General features: G+C 35.3%; 1 protein-coding gene across 1 annotated transcript; it reads left to right on the top strand.

Moving 5' to 3' along the window:
• Nucleotides 1-16,877: 16,877 nt before the first annotated feature.
• On the top strand, nt 16,878-19,418 carry LOC134705804 (carbohydrate sulfotransferase 1-like). Its single transcript, XM_063564520.1, has 3 exons — nt 16,878-16,887; nt 17,852-18,149; nt 18,479-19,418. Exons 1-3 carry the CDS (start codon nt 16,878-16,880, stop codon nt 19,149-19,151), a joined length of 981 nt encoding a protein of 326 aa, XP_063420590.1. The 3' UTR covers nt 19,152-19,418.
• The last annotated feature ends 2,897 nt before the right edge of the window (nt 19,419-22,315 follow it).

The raw sequence follows: 22,315 nt of genomic DNA, 5'->3' as shown, positions 1-22,315 counted from the left end.
CTTATATTCTTATTCGTCACCTCAAACGCATATAAAGTATTTATAAAATAAAAACAAACACTTGTTACATAGGAATAGCTCGCCAGCATGTGCAGCTATTTTAAAACACAAACCTGTTTATCCAATATAAACACCAATAGATGACCACTATGCGGACACACAATCACGTGTGATTGTTTACATAATATAAAACACGTGTATGCTCAACTTTAATAAAATACATTTATATTCTTATTCGTCACCTCAAACGCATATAAAGTATTTATAAAATAAAAACAAACACTTGTTACATAGGAATAGCTCGCCAGCATGTGCAGCTTACTGTTAAATTTTATTAAATAAAAAAAAAAAAGTCCCGATGTCATGATATCGGTCACACCGCTGCGTAGTACACGACAGCCTACAAAATAGAAAAACAAAATCAGAAATCATATATACATATAAATCTTAATAATCAAACAAACACTGTCCTACTGATAGTATAAATATCTTTCTATCTATGCGTGAAAACATTTCAAATATACAAGAATCTTAATCCGGGTGGGGGGTGGGGGTCTCTACCTAAACTAAGCTGCCTAACTGAACGGTATACGAACTTCGAATGACCATATATCTTAAATTACTTAAACAAGACAACTATTCGCGCTTTAAAAATCCCGTGCTATTTACATAACAAACATCATACTCAATATATTTACCCAATGCGACAAATATTGACCAATCCGAAATATCATATATTTAAAACACAAACCTGTTTATCCAATATAAACACCAATGGATGACCACTATGCGGACACACAATCACGTGTGATTGTTTACATAACATAAAACACGTGTATGCTCAACTTTAATAAATACATATGTTATGGTCTCAGTTGCTCGTAGTTGGACTTTTAAATACAAAACAAATCAACGGTATTTGGGTTTGTAGTTTATATGACCCCATATTAATGGTTCATTGGTCTATATTAGGTTTTTATGATTTTGTCTATTTCTTGTATTCTGTGAGTAAAAGGTCAACGATATATGGTTAATGAAATAAATGTAGCGTTTATATGTATGTCTGGCTTGATTTTTCTGACCTTGACCTCATTAATATTGATCTTTATTATTGCTAAGTTTATGTGATACTTTAAGTTAAACTCTGTTTTGACTATCAGAGAATTAAAACCAATCAAGTTCGATAAACCTTGTGAATTCTTGTTTGTGCTTATATGAATTTAAATTGAATGTTATAGCCATTTTCAGCTGATGTTAAAGTTGGTTCTAATTTTGTATTGTTACATCATTATCCTAGTTGAGAGGAAGGTTTGGCGCCAAATAAAATGTTTACCCCTTCCACATTATGTATGCATATGTGCTTGTCCCAAGTCAGAAGCATGTATTTCAGTGGTTGTCGTTTGTTGCTGTATATCATACTTGCTTTTTTAGTTTATTATTGTGCACGCAATCCAGGCCGTTAAATGGTTTTACGGTGTTATTTCTGTGCCTTTCATAGCTTGCCTTGCGTAATAGATTGTGTTCATTGACCTATAGTTATTAACTTCTGATTTGTCTCATTTGCAACCATACCACATCTTTTAATTCTTAGTTTATAGTGAATTGCATTCGTTTTAGTGCACATTTATGTTAAATAAAACGACCGGAAAGTAAAACTGCTAATCATTTAGATAATGTGACATACACGACTACATTTAGTATATATATAATAACATCTTCATGCCTTATATATCATGAACTGCAGTACGCCGTTATATTAAAACTGACGTGGACAGGTAACACACGGCCAGCGAAAGCTCTATTATTGTAGAGCCCAGGTGGTCGTGTGGTCTAGCGGGACGGCTCAGTGCAGGCGCTTTGGTGTCACGATATATATATATAAACGAGTCTAAATTGAAAACAACGTTCAAACCTATGATTGCGTTGGATAAAAACCGCAATTTTTATACGTGTGCATGTCAAACAAATTTCGTTGTAGAAACAGCGCAAATAACATTTTCCAAAAGACCAGAAAAGTGAAAAAGTATATTTGAACAAAACGCATTTGACTAACAGGTCGAACAACTGATGTTCCTTAACCCTGCTGACTGCCATTGGCGATTGCCAAATGAAATTGATCACAAGATGTAACAAAATGGATCTTAATATAAATTTTATACCAAACAGAAAAAAAAATTGTTAACCTGTGGCCACGATGTTGTGCCACAAACATTCTATGTCAATATTTCTATAGTACACCAGATCCGGATTTCGACAATACTTGAATGTCTCTTCAGTGATGTTAGGGATCGAAACGGTATTTGGAAGACCATATAAAAAGTACTCTCATTTTTAGAAAAAGTACCCTCAATTTTAGATCAACTCTTGAAATATAGGATGAACGGATCATATAAACCGGAGGGAAAATATGATACATGCCCAAACAAAAAATATAAACTAGTCTAAATTGAAAACAACGTTTAAACCTATGATTGCGTTGGATAAAAACCGCAATGTTTATACGTATGCATGTCAAACAAATTTCGTTGTAGAAGGGTCTAAAAACAGTACAAACAACATTTCCCAAAAGACCAAAACAGTGAAAAAGTATATTTAATCAAAACGCATTTGACTAACAGGTCGAACAACTGATGTTCTTTAACCCTGCTGACTGCAATTGGCGATTGCCAAATAAAATTGATCACAAGATGTAACAAAATGGATCTTAATATAAATATATATATATATACGAGTCTTAATTGAAAACTACGTTCAAACCTATGATTGCGTTGGATAAAAACCGCAGTTTTTATACGTGTGCATGTCAAACAAATTTCGTTGTAGATGGGTCTAAAAACAGCACAAACAACATTTTCCAAAAGACCAAAAAGGTGAAAAAGTATATTTAAACAAAACGCATTTGACTAACAGGTCGAACAACAGTTATTGATGTTCTTGGACCCTGCTGACTGCCATTGGCGATTGCCAAATAAAATTGATCACAAGATGTAACAAAATGGATCTTAATATAAATTTAATAATAAACAGAAGAAACAAAAAAAAATGTTAACTTGTGGCCACGATGTTGTGCTACAAACAAACGGTGTCAATATTTCTTTAGTACACTAGATCCGGATTTCGACAATAAATGTCTCTTCAGTGATGTTAGGGATCGAAACGGTATTTGGAAGACCATATAAAAAGTACCCTCATTTTTAGATAAACTCTTGAATTTTTAGTATAACTCGTCTAAACATCAACCCAACAATGTTAGATCTGTAAATTTGCTTTCGCAAAATTTTTGGTTCTCCCTCGCCGGGATTCGAACCCATGCTACTGTGATATCGTGACACCAAAGCGCCTGCACTGCAGCCGTATCGCTAGACCACACGACCACCTGGGCTCTACAATAATAGAGCTTTCGCTGGCCGTATGTTACCTTTCCACGTCAGTTTTAATCTAACGGCGTACTGCAGTTCATGATATATAAGGCATGAAGATGTTATTGTTACATCTGTTGTAGAGTTGTCACTGACTCAGACGTACTTACATATATATATAGTGTCTAAAAATAGCAACAATCAACATTCAATCTATCTAGGTGTGAATCAGTTTGTAAATAAACTGATGCAGTTACTAAATGGAATTATATAAGTGTCTAAGAATGTAACTTTAACACACTAATGAGTGTTATACAATTAGGTGTTAGATTTTATATATTATTCACGCAATATTTCGCTAAACAAATTAGCCTCATCGGGCGTGTGCATCTATCTAGTTGAAATCGGATGCATGACAAAAAATATCTTTGTAGCTTGAGCTACACAAAAGTTTAACATATTGATTGATGATCTGTATAAAACAAATTTTTACCGTTTATTGTACATTTAATGTTTATGTACAATAAACGGTAAAAATTTGTTTTATATATATTTGTTAAACCATGATTGTTCAAAATGTAGACATGAATTGCAAAACGGTAAACCTAATTTACTGTATTGTAGACAGCACTTGCAAGGAATGGTACATAGGACAAACTGGCAATTCAATTTGTCAAAGAGTTCGTGTTCACAGACAACAGATACGAGACCCATCCACACGAATGCAAGATGTGAGCAAACATTTCGAAACGAAACGAAACCGAACAAATATAAAAGACTGGCAAAGGAAGCACACTTTTTAAAGGACTTTCAGCCAAAATTAAACGGATCTACGTAAATACATTGGATTTATCTACCCTTATCGTTATTGTAACGTAATAAATAAAGGCAACAGTAGTATACCGCTGTTCAAAACTTATAAATGCATGGACAAAAAACAAAATCGGGGTAACAAACTAAAACCGAGGGAAACGCATTTAATATAAGAGGAGAACAACGACACAACACCGAAACGCAACACACACAGAAACGGACCAAGCATCAGACAAAACACCACGAGAATAACAAATATAACATGAAAACCAAATACATGAATTTGGGATAGACAAGTACCGTGCCACGTCTTATCTCAATATCTCAAAAATAAGAGAAAAAACAAACGACTCAACGTTAAAATGCAACACACACAAAAGCGAACAATAATATACCAATGGCCATCTTCCTGACTTGGTACAGGACACTTTTAAAGGGGAATAAAAGTGGTGGGTTGAACCTGGTTTTGTGGCATGCCAAACCTCTCACTTTAATGGCAAAGTTAAATATAACATTGAAATGACAACATAATATTACAGGACTACAATACAAATAAATAGGAGAACATATTAGACAAAGAAAACATGATTAATAGATAACAAAAAGCATCAGGTTTAAAATTCAATACGCCAAAAACGCGCCTTGTCCACACAAGACTCACCAGTGACGCCCAGATATAAAAGAACGAAAGTGATAAAAGTACAAAGTTGTACAGCACTGAAGATCAAAAGTTGAAAAGGTTTCGCCAAATACGGCATTGTTTTTATGCCCGGGATAAGAACATTCTTATTATCTAGAACAATTCATGCTATTGCAAACAGTAAATTTTAACAAATGCATATGAAAGAGATATACATAATGAAACTGAAGTATTAACTAATTACAGAAAACTAAACCCGAATACATAATGCTAACAAGTTTATCACAGAATAGACACACCCAAATCAGTCCAGGCGTCAACGTAATTAAAAAAATGTGACGTCACATACGATGGCAAAAAGGCACAACGTTATGCCACATTTGAATTTTATGAAATTTAAAAACAGCATGACGTCACATATGAAAAACTATCATTCGAAAGTGAGATAGAATTAGGATTGATTTAAGATTGCATTAGAACTAAATACTGATAATTCATTTAAACAAAATGCATATTGCAATACATATTAATAGCAATTAAATGTAATATATATATATGTCCAGTTTGTTATGAATCCAACTTCAAACGTAAATAATCGTACAAAATTTAATATAATTAATAAAGAGGCGGTGATTTATTTTTCTATCCGTAACACCTAAATATAACAAAAAGACGTCAACACATTTGACAAAATCCGATGAGAATTACAAATATAACATTAAACATGTAAACTAAATACATGAATTTGGGATAAACAAGTACAGAAACACGTCTTATAGTAATGCAAAAATTTAATAAACGTTACCAACGGCAGTGTCGTCAAGGACATTGTTAAAACGTCGCCTGAAGATTGCCAGAAGGCATGAATGCGCTAGTGACAATATTTTAGCGAACTGTTATTATTTGATGTGAAATGTAGTTTGCAAACTTAAAAAATTTATTATATATATATATATATATTATAAATTATAAGTACGTCTGAGTCAGTGACAACCCTACAACAGATGTATCCATCGGATCGCCATCAATGATGGTGATACAAGGCTGTGTACATAATGTATATACAACTCGTCTAAACATCAACCCAACAATGTTAGACCTGTAAATTTGCTTTCGCAAATTTTTGGTTCTTCCCTCGCCGGGATTCGAACCCATGCTACTGTGATATCGTGACACCAAATCGCCTGCACTGCAGCCGTCCCGCTAGACCACACGACCACCTGGGCTCTCAAAAAAAGAGCTTTCGGTGGCCATATGTTACCTTTCCACGTCAGTTTTAATCTAGCGGCGTACTACAGTACATGATATATAAGGCATGAAGATGTTATTGTTACAGATCAGCTAAATTATCTATAGTAAAGGATCCTACAAATTAATGTAAGATACAGTCACAGAAAATAATTATATTCATAAGTACGTCTGAGTCAGTGACAACCCTACAACAGATGTATCGGATCCGATGGATACATCTGTTGTAGGGTTGTCACTGACTCAGACGTACTTATGAATATAATTATTTTCTGTGACTGTATCTTACATTAATTTGTAGGATCTTTTACTATAGATAATTTAGCTGATCTGTAACAATAACATCTTCATGCCTTATATATCATGTACTGTAGTACGCCGCTAGATTAAAACTGACGTGGAAAGGTAACATATGGCCACCGAAAGCTCTTTTTTTGAGAGCCCAGGTGGTCGTGTGGTCTAGCGGGACGGCTGCAGTGCAGGCGATTTGGTGTCACGATATCACAGTAGCATGGGTTCGAATCCCGGCGAGGGAAGAACCAAAAATTTGCGAAAGCAAATTTACAGGTCTAACATTGTTGGGTTGATGTTTAGACGAGTATTATATATTATATATATATGTGGCCACAAGTTAACAATTTTTTTTTCTATGACGTATTAAATTTATATTAAGATCCAGTTTGTTACATCTTGTGATCAATTTTATTTGGCAGTCGCGAATGGCAGTCAGCAGGGTTAAAGAACATCAGTTGTTCGACCTGTTAGTCAAATGCGTTTTGTTTAAATATACTTTTTCACTTTGTTGGTCTTTTGGAAAATGTTGTTTGTGCTGTTTTTATACCCTTCTACAACGAAATTTGTTTGACATGCACACGTATAAAAATTGCGGTTTTTATCCAACGCAATCATAGATTTGAACGTAGTTTTCAATTTAGACTCGTTTATATATATATATATATATATATATATATATATATATATATCGCCAATGGCAGTCAGCAGGGTTAAAGAACATCAGTTGTTCGACCTGTTAGTCAAATGCGTTTTGTTTAAATATACTTTTTCACTTTGTTGGTCTTTTGGAAAATGTTGTTTGTGCTGTTTTTATACCCTTCTACAACGAAATTTGTTTGACATGCACACGTATAAAAATTGCGGTTTTTATCCAACGCAATCATAGATTTGAACGTAGTTTTCAATTTAGACTCGTTTATATATAATTTAGCTGATCTGTAACAATAACATCTTCATGCCTTATATATCATGTACTGTAGTACGCCGCTAGATTAAAACTGACGAGGAAAGGTAACATATGCCCACCGAAAGCTCTTTTTTTTTGAGAGCCCAGGTGGTCGTGTGGTCTAGCGGGACGGCTGCAGTGCAGGCGATTTGGTGTCACGATATCACAGTAGCATGGGTTCGAATCCCGGCGAGGGAAGAACCAAAAATTTGCGAAAGCAAATTTACAGATCTAACATTGTTGGGTTGATGTTTAGACGAGTTGTATATACATTATGTACACAGCCATGTATCACCATCATTGATGGCGATCCGATGGACACATCTGTTGTAGGGTTGTCACTGACTCAGACGTACTTATGAATATAATTATTTTCTGTGACTGTATCTTACATTAATTTGTAGGATCCTTTACTATAGATAATTTAGCTGATCTGTAACAATAACATCTTCATGCCTTATATATCATGTACTGTAGTACGCCGCTAGATTAAAACTGACGAGGAAAGGTAACATATGCCCACCGAAAGCTCTTTTTTTTGAGAGCCCAGGTGGTCGTGTGGTCTAGCGGGACGGCTGCAGTGCAGGCGATTTGGTGTCACGATATCACAGTAGCATGGGTTCGAATCCCGGCGAGGGAAGAACCAAAAATTTGCGAAAGCAAATTTACAGATCTAACATTGTTGGGTTGATGTTTAGACGAGTTGTATATACATTATGTACACAGCCATGTATCACCATCATTGATGGCGATCCGATGGACACATCTGTTGTAGGGTTGTCACTGACTCAGACGTACTTATGAATATAATTATTTTCTGTGACTGTATCTTACATTAATTTGTAGGATCCTTTACTATAGATAATTTAGCTGATCTGTAACAATAACATCTTCATGCCTTATATATCATGTACTGTAGTACGCCGCTAGATTAAAACTGACGAGGAAAGGTAACATATGCCCACCGAAAGCTCTTTTTTTTGAGAGCCCAGGTGGTCGTGTGGTCTAGCGGGACGGCTGCAGTGCAGGCGATTTGGTGTCACGATATCACAGTAGCATGGGTTCGAATCCCGGCGAGGGAAGAACCAAAAATTTGCGAAAGCAAATTTACAGATCTAACATTGTTGGGTTGATGTTTAGACGAGTTGTATATACATTATGTACACAGCCATGTATCACCATCATTGATGGCGATCCGATGGACACATCTGTTGTAGGGTTGTCACTGACTCAGACGTACTTATGAATATAATTATTTTCTGTGACTGTATCTTACATTAATTTGTAGGATCCTTTACTATAGATAATTTAGCTGATCTGTAACAATAACATCTTCATGCCTTATATATCATGTACTGTAGTACGCCGCTAGATTAAAACTGACGAGGAAAGGTAACATATGCCCACCGAAAGCTCTTTTTTTTGAGAGCCCAGGTGGTCGTGTGGTCTAGCGGGACGGCTGCAGTGCAGGCGATTTGGTGTCACGATATCACAGTAGCATGGGTTCGAATCCCGGCGAGGGAAGAACCAAAAATTTGCGAAAGCAAATTTACAGATCTAACATTGTTGGGTTGATGTTTAGACGAGTTGTATATACATTATGTACACAGCCATGTATCACCATCATTGATGGCGATCCGATGGACACATCTGTTGTAGGGTTGTCACTGACTCAGACGTACTTATGAATATAATTATTTTCTGTGACTGTATCTTACATTAATTTGTAGGATCCTTTACTATAGATAATTTAGCTGATCTGTAACAATAACATCTTCATGCCTTATATATCATGTACTGTAGTACGCCGCTAGATTAAAACTGACGAGGAAAGGTAACATATGCCCACCGAAAGCTCTTTTTTTTGAGAGCCCAGGTGGTCGTGTGGTCTAGCGGGACGGCTGCAGTGCAGGCGATTTGGTGTCACGATATCACAGTAGCATGGGTTCGAATCCCGGCGAGGGAAGAACCAAAAATTTGCGAAAGCAAATTTACAGATCTAACATTGTTGGGTTGATGTTTAGACGAGTTGTATATACATTATGTACACAGCCATGTATCACCATCATTGATGGCGATCCGATGGACACATCTGTTGTAGGGTTGTCACTGACTCAGACGTACTTATGAATATAATTATTTTCTGTGACTGTATCTTACATTAATTTGTAGGATCCTTTACTATAGATAATTTAGCTGATCTGTAACAATAACATCTTCATGCCTTATATATCATGTACTGTAGTACGCCGCTAGATTAAAACTGACGAGGAAAGGTAACATATGCCCACCGAAAGCTCTTTTTTTTGAGAGCCCAGGTGGTCGTGTGGTCTAGCGGGACGGCTGCAGTGCAGGCGATTTGGTGTCACGATATCACAGTAGCATGGGTTCGAATCCCGGCGAGGGAAGAACCAAAAATTTGCGAAAGCAAATTTACAGATCTAACATTGTTGGGTTGATGTTTAGACGAGTTGTATATACATTATGTACACAGCCATGTATCACCATCATTGATGGCGATCCGATGGACACATCTGTTGTAGGGTTGTCACTGACTCAGACGTACTTATGAATATAATTATTTTCTGTGACTGTATCTTACATTAATTTGTAGGATCCTTTACTATAGATAATTTAGCTGATCTGTAACAATAACATCTTCATGCCTTATATATCATGTACTGTAGTACGCCGCTAGATTAAAACTGACGAGGAAAGGTAACATATGCCCACCGAAAGCTCTTTTTTTTGAGAGCCCAGGTGGTCGTGTGGTCTAGCGGGACGGCTGCAGTGCAGGCGATTTGGTGTCACGATATCACAGTAGCATGGGTTCGAATCCCGGCGAGGGAAGAACCAAAAATTTGCGAAAGCAAATTTACAGATCTAACATTGTTGGGTTGATGTTTAGACGAGTTGTATATACATTATGTATACAGCCATGTATCACCATCATTGATGGCGATCCGATGGACACATCTGTTGTAGGGTTGTCACTGACTCAGACGTACTTATGAATATAATTATTTTCTGTGACTGTATCTTACATTAATTTGTAGGATCCTTTACTATAGATAATTTAGCTGATCTGTAACAATAACATCTTCATGCCTTATATATCATGTACTGTAGTACGCCGCTAGATTAAAACTGACGAGGAAAGGTAACATATGCCCACCGAAAGCTCTTTTTTTTGAGAGCCCAGGTGGTCGTGTGGTCTAGCGGGACGGCTGCAGTGCAGGCGATTTGGTGTCACGATATCACAGTAGCATGGGTTCGAATCCCGGCGAGGGAAGAACCAAAAATTTGCGAAAGCAAATTTACAGATCTAACATTGTTGGGTTGATGTTTAGACGAGTTGTATATACATTATGTACACAGCCATGTATCACCATCATTGATGGCGATCCGATGGACACATCTGTTGTAGGGTTGTCACTGACTCAGACGTACTTATGAATATAATTATTTTCTGTGACTGTATCTTACATTAATTTGTAGGATCCTTTACTATAGATAATTTAGCTGATCTGTAACAATAACATCTTCATGCCTTATATATCATGTACTGTAGTACGCCGCTAGATTAAAACTGACGAGGAAAGGTAACATATGCCCACCGAAAGCTCTTTTTTTTGAGAGCCCAGGTGGTCGTGTGGTCTAGCGGGACGGCTGCAGTGCAGGCGATTTGGTGTCACGATATCACAGTAGCATGGGTTCGAATCCCGGCGAGGGAAGAACCAAAAATTTGCGAAAGCAAATTTACAGATCTAACATTGTTGGGTTGATGTTTAGACGAGTTGTATATACATTATGTACACAGCCATGTATCACCATCATTGATGGCGATCCGATGGACACATCTGTTGTAGGGTTGTCACTGACTCAGACGTACTTATGAATATAATTATTTTCTGTGACTGTATCTTACATTAATTTGTAGGATCCTTTACTATAGATAATTTAGCTGATCTGTAACAATAACATCTTCATGCCTTATATATCATGTACTGTAGTACGCCGCTAGATTAAAACTGACGAGGAAAGGTAACATATGCCCACCGAAAGCTCTTTTTTTTGAGAGCCCAGGTGGTCGTGTGGTCTAGCGGGACGGCTGCAGTGCAGGCGATTTGGTGTCACGATATCACAGTAGCATGGGTTCGAATCCCGGCGAGGGAAGAACCAAAAATTTGCGAAAGCAAATTTACAGATCTAACATTGTTGGGTTGATGTTTAGACGAGTTGTATATACATTATGTACACAGCCATGTATCACCATCATTGATGGCGATCCGATGGACACATCTGTTGTAGGGTTGTCACTGACTCAGACGTACTTATGAATATAATTATTTTCTGTGACTGTATCTTACATTAATTTGTAGGATCCTTTACTATAGATAATTTAGCTGATCTGTAACAATAACATCTTCATGCCTTATATATCATGTACTGTAGTACGCCGCTAGATTAAAACTGACGAGGAAAGGTAACATATGCCCACCGAAAGCTCTTTTTTTTGAGAGCCCAGGTGGTCGTGTGGTCTAGCGGGACGGCTGCAGTGCAGGCGATTTGGTGTCACGATATCACAGTAGCATGGGTTCGAATCCCGGCGAGGGAAGAACCAAAAATTTGCGAAAGCAAATTTACAGATCTAACATTGTTGGGTTGATGTTTAGACGAGTTGTATATACATTATGTACACAGCCATGTATCACCATCATTGATGGCGATCCGATGGACACATCTGTTGTAGGGTTGTCACTGACTCAGACGTACTTATGAATATAATTATTTTCTGTGACTGTATCTTACATTAATTTGTAGGATCCTTTACTATAGATAATTTAGCTGATCTGTAACAATAACATCTTCATGCCTTATATATCATGTACTGTAGTACGCCGCTAGATTAAAACTGACGAGGAAAGGTAACATATGCCCACCGAAAGCTCTTTTTTTTGAGAGCCCAGGTGGTCGTGTGGTCTAGCGGGACGGCTGCAGTGCAGGCGATTTGGTGTCACGATATCACAGTAGCATGGGTTCGAATCCCGGCGAGGGAAGAACCAAAAATTTGCGAAAGCAAATTTACAGATCTAACATTGTTGGGTTGATGTTTAGACGAGTTGTATATACATTATGTACACAGCCATGTATCACCATCATTGATGGCGATCCGATGGACACATCTGTTGTAGGGTTGTCACTGACTCAGACGTACTTATGAATATAATTATTTTCTGTGACTGTATCTTACATTAATTTGTAGGATCCTTTACTATAGATAATTTAGCTGATCTGTAACAATAACATCTTCATGCCTTATATATCATGTACTGTAGTACGCCGCTAGATTAAAACTGACGAGGAAAGGTAACATATGCCCACCGAAAGCTCTTTTTTTTGAGAGCCCAGGTGGTCGTGTGGTCTAGCGGGACGGCTGCAGTGCAGGCGATTTGGTGTCACGATATCACAGTAGCATGGGTTCGAATCCCGGCGAGGGAAGAACCAAAAATTTGCGAAAGCAAATTTACAGATCTAACATTGTTGGGTTGATGTTTAGACGAGTTGTATATACATTATGTACACAGCCATGTATCACCATCATTGATGGCGATCCGATGGACACATCTGTTGTAGGGTTGTCACTGACTCAGACGTACTTATGAATATAATTATTTTCTGTGACTGTATCTTACATTAATTTGTAGGATCCTTTACTATAGATAATTTAGCTGATCTGTAACAATAACATCTTCATGCCTTATATATCATGTACTGTAGTACGCCGCTAGATTAAAACTGACGAGGAAAGGTAACATATGCCCACCGAAAGCTCTTTTTTTTGAGAGCCCAGGTGGTCGTGTGGTCTAGCGGGACGGCTGCAGTGCAGGCGATTTGGTGTCACGATATCACAGTAGCATGGGTTCGAATCCCGGCGAGGGAAGAACCAAAAATTTGCGAAAGCAAATTTACAGATCTAACATTGTTGGGTTGATGTTTAGACGAGTTGTATATATATATATATATATATATCGCCAATGGCAGTCAGCAGGGTTAAAGAACATCAGTTGTTCGACCTGTTAGTCAAATGCGTTTTGTTTAAATATACTTTTTCACTCTTTTGGTCTTTTGGAAAATGTTGTTTGTGCTGTTTTAAGACCCTTCTACAACGAAATTTGTTTGACATGCACACGTATAAAAACTGCGGTTTTTATCCAACGCAGTCATAGGTTTGAACGTAGTTTTCAATTTAGACTCGTTTATATTTTTTGTTTGGGCATGTATCATATTTTCCCTCCGGTTTATATGATCCGTTCATCCTATATATTGACTCTTAAAATTCAAGAGTTAATCTAAAAATGAGGGTACTTTCTCTAAAAATGAGGGTACTTTTTATATGGCCTTCCAAATACCGTTTCGATCCCTAACATCACTGAAGAGACATTTATTGTCGAAATCCGGATATGGTGTACTAAAGAAATATTGACACCGAATGTTTGTGGCACAACATCCTGTCCACAAGTTAACAATTTTTTTTTTCTGTGACGTATTAAATTTATATTAGGATCCATTTTGTTACATCTTGTGATCAATTTTATTTGGCAATCGCCAATGGCAGTCAGCAGGGTTAAAGAACATCAGTTGTTCGACCTGTTAGTCAAATGCGTTTTGTTTAAATATACTTTTTCACTCTTTTGGTCTTTTGGAAAATGTTGTTTGTGCTGTTTTAGACCCTTCTACAACGAAATTTGTTTGACATGCACACGTATAAAAACTGCGGTTTTTATCCAACGCAGTCATAGGTTTGAACGTAGTTTTCAATTTAGACTCGTATATATATATATATATATATATACAACTCGTCTAAACATCAACCCAACAATGTTAGATCTGTAAATTTGCTTTCGCAAATTTTTGGTTCTTCCCTCGCCGGGATTCGAACCCATGCTACTGTGATATCGTGACACCAAATCGCCTGCACTGCAGCCGTCCCGCTAGACCACACGACCACCTGGGCTCTCAAAAAAAAGAGCTTTCGGTGGCCATATGTTACCTTTCCACGTCAGTTTTATATATATATATATAGAACTCGTCTAAACATCAACCCAACAATGTTAGATCTGTAAATTTGCTTTCGCAAATTTTTGGTTCTTCCCTCGCCGGGATTCGAACCCATGCTACTGTGATATCGTGACACCAAATCGCCTGCACTATATATATATATACAACTCGTCTAAACATCAACCCAACAATGTTAGATCTTCGCCGGGATTCGAACCCATGCTACTGTCATATCGTGACACCAGCTAGACCACACGACCACCTGGGCTCTACAATAATAGAGCTTTCGCTGTTATTGTTACAGATCAGGTAAATTATCTATAGTAAATGATCCTACAAATTAATTTTTAAAAGATACAGTCACAGAAAATAATTATATTTATAAGTACGTCTGATTCAGTGACAACTCTACAACAGATTGATCCATCGGATCGCCATCAACGATGGTGATACATGGCTGTGTACATAATGCACATACAACTCGTCTAAACATCAACCCAACAATGTTAGATCTGTAAATTTGCTTTCGCAAATTTTTTGTTCTTCCCTCGCCGGGATTCGAACCCATGCTACGGTGATATCGTGACACCAAATTGCCTGCCCTGCAGCCGTGCCGTGTAAACAAACTCATCACAGTAAGCATTTCCTGCTTGAGTGTCAGTCTTGTAATACTATTTTTTCATATTCCCGAACTTTTATTTTCCATTTAACTAGATCACATCACTGTTTGGTCTGTATTGACGACCTCAATATCTTAGAATTGAGAGGGACAGCCTTGATCATAACATGCGTCGCCGGTAGGATCAAAACGATTTATGACATGTTCGTAACTTTTATTTTAAATAAAGAGTTATTTCCTTTTTTATTTAAAACAAAAGAAATGGAACTTTTTGTTCGAGAAGGTGAAAAAGGCGAAGTTAGTAAATTTTTATTGTATACATATGTTTCTCTAGGCTTCAAAAATTTAATGAATGTGCCTTATTTAGGATTTTATGCATCTTATGTATGTTTTTACTTAACTTATTGAATTGAGCTTCGAGATATTTGTTAAATTCAAATTTATAGACAATTGTTTTACAATACAGTCGATAGTGGTAGATGCAAATTCATGAGGATCTTTTTTGTGCATAAGCATAAATTCGACTTGAAAATCATTCTAAAGAAAGAGAACAGAAATACCTTTTTAAAGGATCAGTTTTCATCTCTGCCCCCAGTGATATTTGTTTTTAGAAAAAAATCCCCAAAATAGTCAATAATTTCATCGAAAAGAGAAAATCGAGTACCCCTTTTTAGGTTCAGGCGTGTTTAAACCTAAATAATTCTACAGTAAGCAAGCGATATGCAGTCAATAAAATATATAACATTAAGATAATGAATTTATCTGAATTTCTACTAGGATAACGGCTTCGAAACTTTCAGACAGGTAGGGCTAGATATCAGGAAAAAAAACCATGAATGTGTAAATTATAATAGCAACAACTGTTTTTGCAATGTTTGTTTGTGTGTTCGAATAACAAATGTTTCATAAAAGTATTTGACGACAAGCTTTTCTGGTGGATCTTAAAATGTATATTTTGTCCATCTGATGAGTAATCCTTTTTCAACTGATTTTTATAGTTCTTTCTTGTGTTGTACTGTACACCTGTCCCAGTTTAGGGAGAGGGTTGGGACCCTGCTAACATGTTTAACCCCGCCACATTATTTATGTATGTGCCTGTCCCAAGTCAGGAGCCTGTAATTCAGTGGTTGTCGTTTGTTTATGTGTTACATATTATTTGTTTTTCTTTCTTTCTTTTTTTTTACATAAATAAGGCCGTTAGTTTTTCTAGTTTTAATTGTTATACATTGTCTTATCGGGCCCTTTTATAGATGACTATGCAGTATGGGCTTTGCTCATTGTTGAAGGCCGTACGGTGACCTATAGTTGTTAATGTCTCTGTCATTTTGGTCTTTTGTTGATAGTTGTCTCATTGGCAATCATATCACATCTTCTTTTTTTATATAACTAAAGCAAAATCCATTTATCGTATGTTTTATTTATTATAGTACTTATGATTGTAGTGTACTGTTGTAGTGTATTCAAATTTTTATTATTGTAGTGTATTCAAATTTTTATTATTGTAGTGTATTCAAATTTTTATTATTGTAGTGTATTCAAATTTTTATTATTGTAGTGTATTCAAATTTTTATTATTGTAGTGTATTCAAATTTTTATTATTGTAGTGTATTCAAATTTTTATTATAGATGTATCTTTTTTAATATGAACATATTAAAGATGTTTTTTTTAATAATTTTATATGATTGATTTTGAAACATAAAGTGTCACATCTGTGACCTGTATCATCATAACATGTGTTTATTTTACTTCAGCGGACCATAAAAATATCAAAAAAACAGACAGGCTTGTAAATTATACTTAATTTTTAATACAAATTTATTTCCTTTCAGAAATGACGCCACGGATGCGGCACAAGTATTTTTTTGTGATTTTTTTCTTTTTACTGTTTATACTCATGGAATCTGGTAAGTATCAATGCTACTACGTTACACCTGGTAAATATATTAAGTTTCAATCTAAACATTATTCCTAGACAATATAATAGATTAATTCACTATCATGTAAGTGGCATCCGGTATTCATTTGGTATATGTTTTGTAAATCAAGCTGTCACTATAAAGATCCCTTTGTACGTGCACAAAATTATAATGTTTCCACAATTTTTAAACAATATCTGTTGGGCACATGACGTTTGTCCTTTTTTCATCGGATGTGGTTTTGAGAGGTCATATTGGTGTTATGTTGCCACAGAAAATTCAGCGCACGTCCCTTGCGCTTTTGTCTTATAACATATAACGTATTTCGTATAATTACGCGGACATAATCGAGTGCAAAATATCTTTCCATGTCGTATGTTCTGTATTAATTTACTAAATAAATATTCCTGATAACATTTTTTTAAGAGCATAGATAAATGATAAACGACGAGTGCTTGTGACATCCACCAGAACTTGAGATCATCCGATGTTCAGTACTTCAGTACTTTGATTGTTTTATTCACACTTTTTTACTTTAAAAAAAAATAAAAATGCATGTAATAAACCCCAGCTATTATGAATTATGTATGATATAAGACATCGTAGATACATATTATTTGCATTCAATGTTGAACCTCGAAGTCTTATCAATAGCATTTTTTTCGTCGCACGTTCCCAACTATTTTTTGTGATTTAATTTATTTATAAGCTGAAATGAAATAGAACTTTGAGCTACATTTTCATTACAGTAACTGTTGGAACTCGGGGTCTGGAACTCTTATGTGTACATGTATACAATCTAATTAAAAACCGGTCTCTCATCGCTCCCGTTTTCTGATCCCACGCGAATATCAGATTAATTAGATTTACATGTATATATAGTAAGTTCTACATTCCTCATACAAAGTGTCAAGCTGTTATATTTCAGATAATATTTTCAATTTATATGTAGACGTCATTTCATACAATTCATTAAGGACAAAAAGCGTTTATACAGCATCCAAGAATTTCCAGAAAGATGGAATATCAGAAAACAGAATGTACCAAACACCTTTCAAAGCAAAGAATTCAGATGAGAAAAGTGACGTGATGTTATTTGCATATGCACGAGGAGGATCAACGTACGTAGGTCACATGCTTGGACAGCATGAACATTCGTTTTATTTCTACGAACCTCTGTTCGACGAAGAAACACGTCACCAATACTGCAGAAATGGATCGGTGTGTGAATTCAATAACCCCTCTTGCAGGTAGGAAAGAAATTTAAGTTAATTACAGCTGTTAGACCTATTTGTGGTACATTTAAAGTTGTTAATAACAGTGTTAGTTATTAACGCTTTCAATTACAGAAAAAAGGGGAGATTGCTAAGAAAAATACAAACACTTTTATCTCGTCAAAAGAAAGTGATGTGGTTAATATTATAAATATAGAGCAAACATAAACCCAAAACAATCTAACTTTAATTGTGTAATTTGAGATTATCTTCCTGTTGAAATCAATTTAATTTCGGGTAAAGCTTGTGCTTTTATAATTTCCTTTTTTTCGAATGTCATAAACACGTTTTCTTTTTTTTTTCAGGCCGGTTAACACGAATATAATGAATAAATATTTAGATCAAATATCATTAGTATATCAGTGTGCAGATAATGTATTGAATAGAACCAGGCAGTGGCAGCGAATTTTCGGAGGTAAGAAATGGAACCGGAAAGAGACTCGTCAAATGCATTGTCTCCGGTCGCAACTTCGAGTAGCCAAAGTGTTGCGTATTGCAGGAGACTTATTGGAAAATTTATTAGTTAAGAACTCAAAGCTTAAAGTGATATATTTATACAGGGATCCAAGGGGCATTATTAATTCAAGATTAAAAGCATGGGAAGATTTTAATACAACTGAAGATATAGCTTTTGCCGTTTGTCAGAAAATGAATATTGATTCGAAAAACATATTTAATTTAAAGAAAAAATACCCTGAAAGAATATTCACTGTAGCATACGAAGCTGTAGCCAAATATCCACTAAAAAGCGCAAGAAATTTATTCAAATTTTTAGATGTCAATGTATCAAAAGAATATCAAAATTTTATTTCCAAGATGGGAAATAGAAGTGAAAAGGAAGATAAAAAATGGAATTCAGCTTTCCGATCAGATGGGTATGCGACAGCAGTAAAATGGAGAAAAGAACTGTCAAAGAAAGACAGGAAAATTATTGACATATCGTGCAGAAATGTTTATAAACAACTCGGATATCCCTGATAACGTCTTGAGAAAGTGCATATCACGTAACTAATAGTGTGAAAAAACCTAGCAGTTTATTTAGGTTGCTAGGCACATCATTTACGCATAAATAAGATATTGTGTACCAGTCAGATTTACAATTAGACAAATCTTAGGTGGTTATTTTTTCTTTTAGTTTGCAAAGTATACTCGATTCAACTAAATTTTTTAGTAAAAGTTAATAATGTGTTTTTGTATTTATTGATCCTTTACCGCGTTGTTTCATCTATTTGTTCGGGAGGTCGAAATGGTCAATCTAAAATTTAATCTTTTGATATAATATACAAGTAACTAATCAAATATATACTGAACGACTTTAGAAACGCAACACTCATTTTGTTGATTTTTTTTAACTAAATCTTGTTTGATTTTCTTACAACTACTTCGCATGCTTATCATACTTCTTTCTCCGTACAAAAAAATCAAAATCTGACTAACCTGAGGTTATTGAACTTACCGAATTTTTGAAGTCGCACGAATTTCTTAAAGCGAAATTTTGGACCCATGAAAGATTGTTTCGGTTGTCTTGCTTTGTGAAACAGTTCTTTCAATCCTTTGCATCACTTAAACCAGTTTAAAAATCTCCATTTGACCAAGACTGAGAAACAAAAAAACTGAATTACCCTTTCAGAATACTGCAAACATTAAAACATAAACGTACTGCAACCATACTGTATGACTTCAGAAACTCGTCTTTCTGTCCTTCCGACAACAATACAAGTAGACAAGATTTGTTGCTGGCCATCAATGAACAGTTTTAAAACGTTAAGAGACAATGAAACGTCAACAGAATTTGATTACGCAACGTCATTTGTCAGACAGGTTTACGGCCGCAACGTCAACTGCTAATCAAATTGCCGAGTGCCATTGAGTACAGATTCATGCCATAAATGTTTCCCATCAACTGAATTGACAAAGAATCGACTGAAGGAAAACCTTAAAAGCCCTCAAGTTCTAACCGCATAATTGCCAAAACCAATTAATGGGTTGAACAAATGCAAAACAAGAAGGTGCAAAAAAAACAACCCCAAAACATATCAGACAGAATTTGTTGATCTTTCTGACAATTATTTTGGCGTTTGCAACATGCAGTCATCGCTTGTTTGACGAGGACACATTCTTTCAAAAATAACACAAAAATAATCAAGTGTTGCGTTTCTAAAGCCGGTCAGTATACTACATTTGACTGAATGAAATGTTGAATACAAATGTTGTTTTGCTTCTTTTTAACCTTAAAAATAGATAGAGATTGTTCAAAGACAATTATATTATGGTATGAAATTGTTATCCCGTTTGAATGTTTTTACACTAGTATTTCGGTGCCCTTTATAGCGTGTTGTTCAGTGACCGTGTGAGCCAAGGCTCTGTGTTGAAGACTGTACCTTAACCTACAATGGTTTACTTTTTTAAATTGTGACTTGGATGGAGAGTTGTCTCATTGGCACTCATACCACATTTTCCTATATCTATGTATATTTTTATAAATTATCGGGACCTTTTATAGCTGACGGTATAGGTGTTTCTCTCATTGTTGAAGGCCGAACGGTTGCCCGTAATTGCTCACATCCTTTTCATTGGAACTTTTGTTGATAGTTGTTAACCATTCTTCGTCTCCTTTATTTTTAAAAAAGTAAAAAGGAAACCATCCTGTTTAACTATTTAATGAGGTACATCTTTAACATAAAAAGTGCATCTTAGTTAATTGTGTTCTTTATCAAAGTATAAAATGTAACATTAACAAACTATTTAAAAGTACTAACAAGCAAGATATTAACTTGAAAAAATTCAACAGTAAACAAACAGCATGAAACAAACACTTGAAATACAAGCATTTTATCAATACATTTACATGGAGCCATAGCGTCATAGAGACGCATATATATATATTTAGTATTAAATGTATAAAAAACACACTTAGACAATAATACGGGCTTGTCATAATTATTATTCAGATACATAAGTATTGTTGTAATAATTTTACTAATGCATTATTATCCTTTTTTGTTTTGGACTCTTATTGTTGAGGTTTTAAACGTAAGTGTGATTATAAAAACCAGTGATATTTTAGAATTATTCTCGTAATCCTATCTTGAATCCTTACACCCTAGCACCACTATTCCAACGCTTTGAAATCGGTAACCATGCATGATCAGTATCAATTTGGAAATATTGGAGCACCAAGAAAGACAACTCAATTTTATTTTTAATGGATAAAAAATCTTCAAGCCAAACAAATAGAAATGATAATATTTACTCTATTAGATTTCTTTTGTGGGGGATACCAAAGGAAAAAATTGATAATGTCCAAGTGAGGTCGAATGTTTAAAGACAATAAACTAATTGAGTCTATTCATCGTAGTATTTTTCTCTATGGCTACCATTCAAACGAGGTTAAGTAAAATGACACAAAGTAAGATTATTTCGAATCCGCCATTTTCAGTATTTTGTCCTCAGTCCGACACCTCTATTCTAGTGTCGGTAGTTGTTAACCTTTATGTTTCATAATTTTTATTTGAGTAAATGATTTACTGTATGGTTGTTGATTTTTTTTTATTTTAAATTGTTTTACATTTTGCCATGCCGCAGCCCTCCTTATATCTTACTATGTGGTACGGATGTTGATTATTGTTGAAGGTCACATTGTCTTCTGTACTCGTTCAGATCCTTTGGCGGGTATAGTTAATTTCATTGGCAATTCATATTTTTCACATCTACTTTTGTTTATATACAGAGTATGTCGGAGAAGTCAAAACGGTGGTAGAAATAAAAATGATTACGCCACAGGCGCTTGTCTCAGATTTGTTTTCCTATATACCTTTATATAACATAATCCTATTTAACTGTTTAACTTTATATAACATAAAGGTATATAGGGGAACAACTCTGAGACGAGTCCCTGTGGATTACGCCCTTGAAAATCAAGAATATATCTTAAGTTATTATGTATGGTTAGTACAAACATATCACATTGAAATCACATACATATAGTTACACATTGTAATAGTTATGTTATGTTAAATATTAGAATAAGAATACACATTTTTTGGAACAAAGTTTATATATATTATAAATCAATTAGTATTATATAACTATAACAAGAGTAGAAAATGTTACTTTCATCCCGACATATAAAGATGAAAAAA

The sequence above is a fragment of the Mytilus trossulus genome, chromosome 2, assembly GCF_036588685.1.
Source record: "Mytilus trossulus isolate FHL-02 chromosome 2, PNRI_Mtr1.1.1.hap1, whole genome shotgun sequence".
Classification (NCBI taxonomy): Eukaryota; Metazoa; Mollusca; class Bivalvia; order Mytilida; family Mytilidae; genus Mytilus; species Mytilus trossulus.
This window is presented reverse-complemented; position numbering and strand designations above follow the sequence as displayed.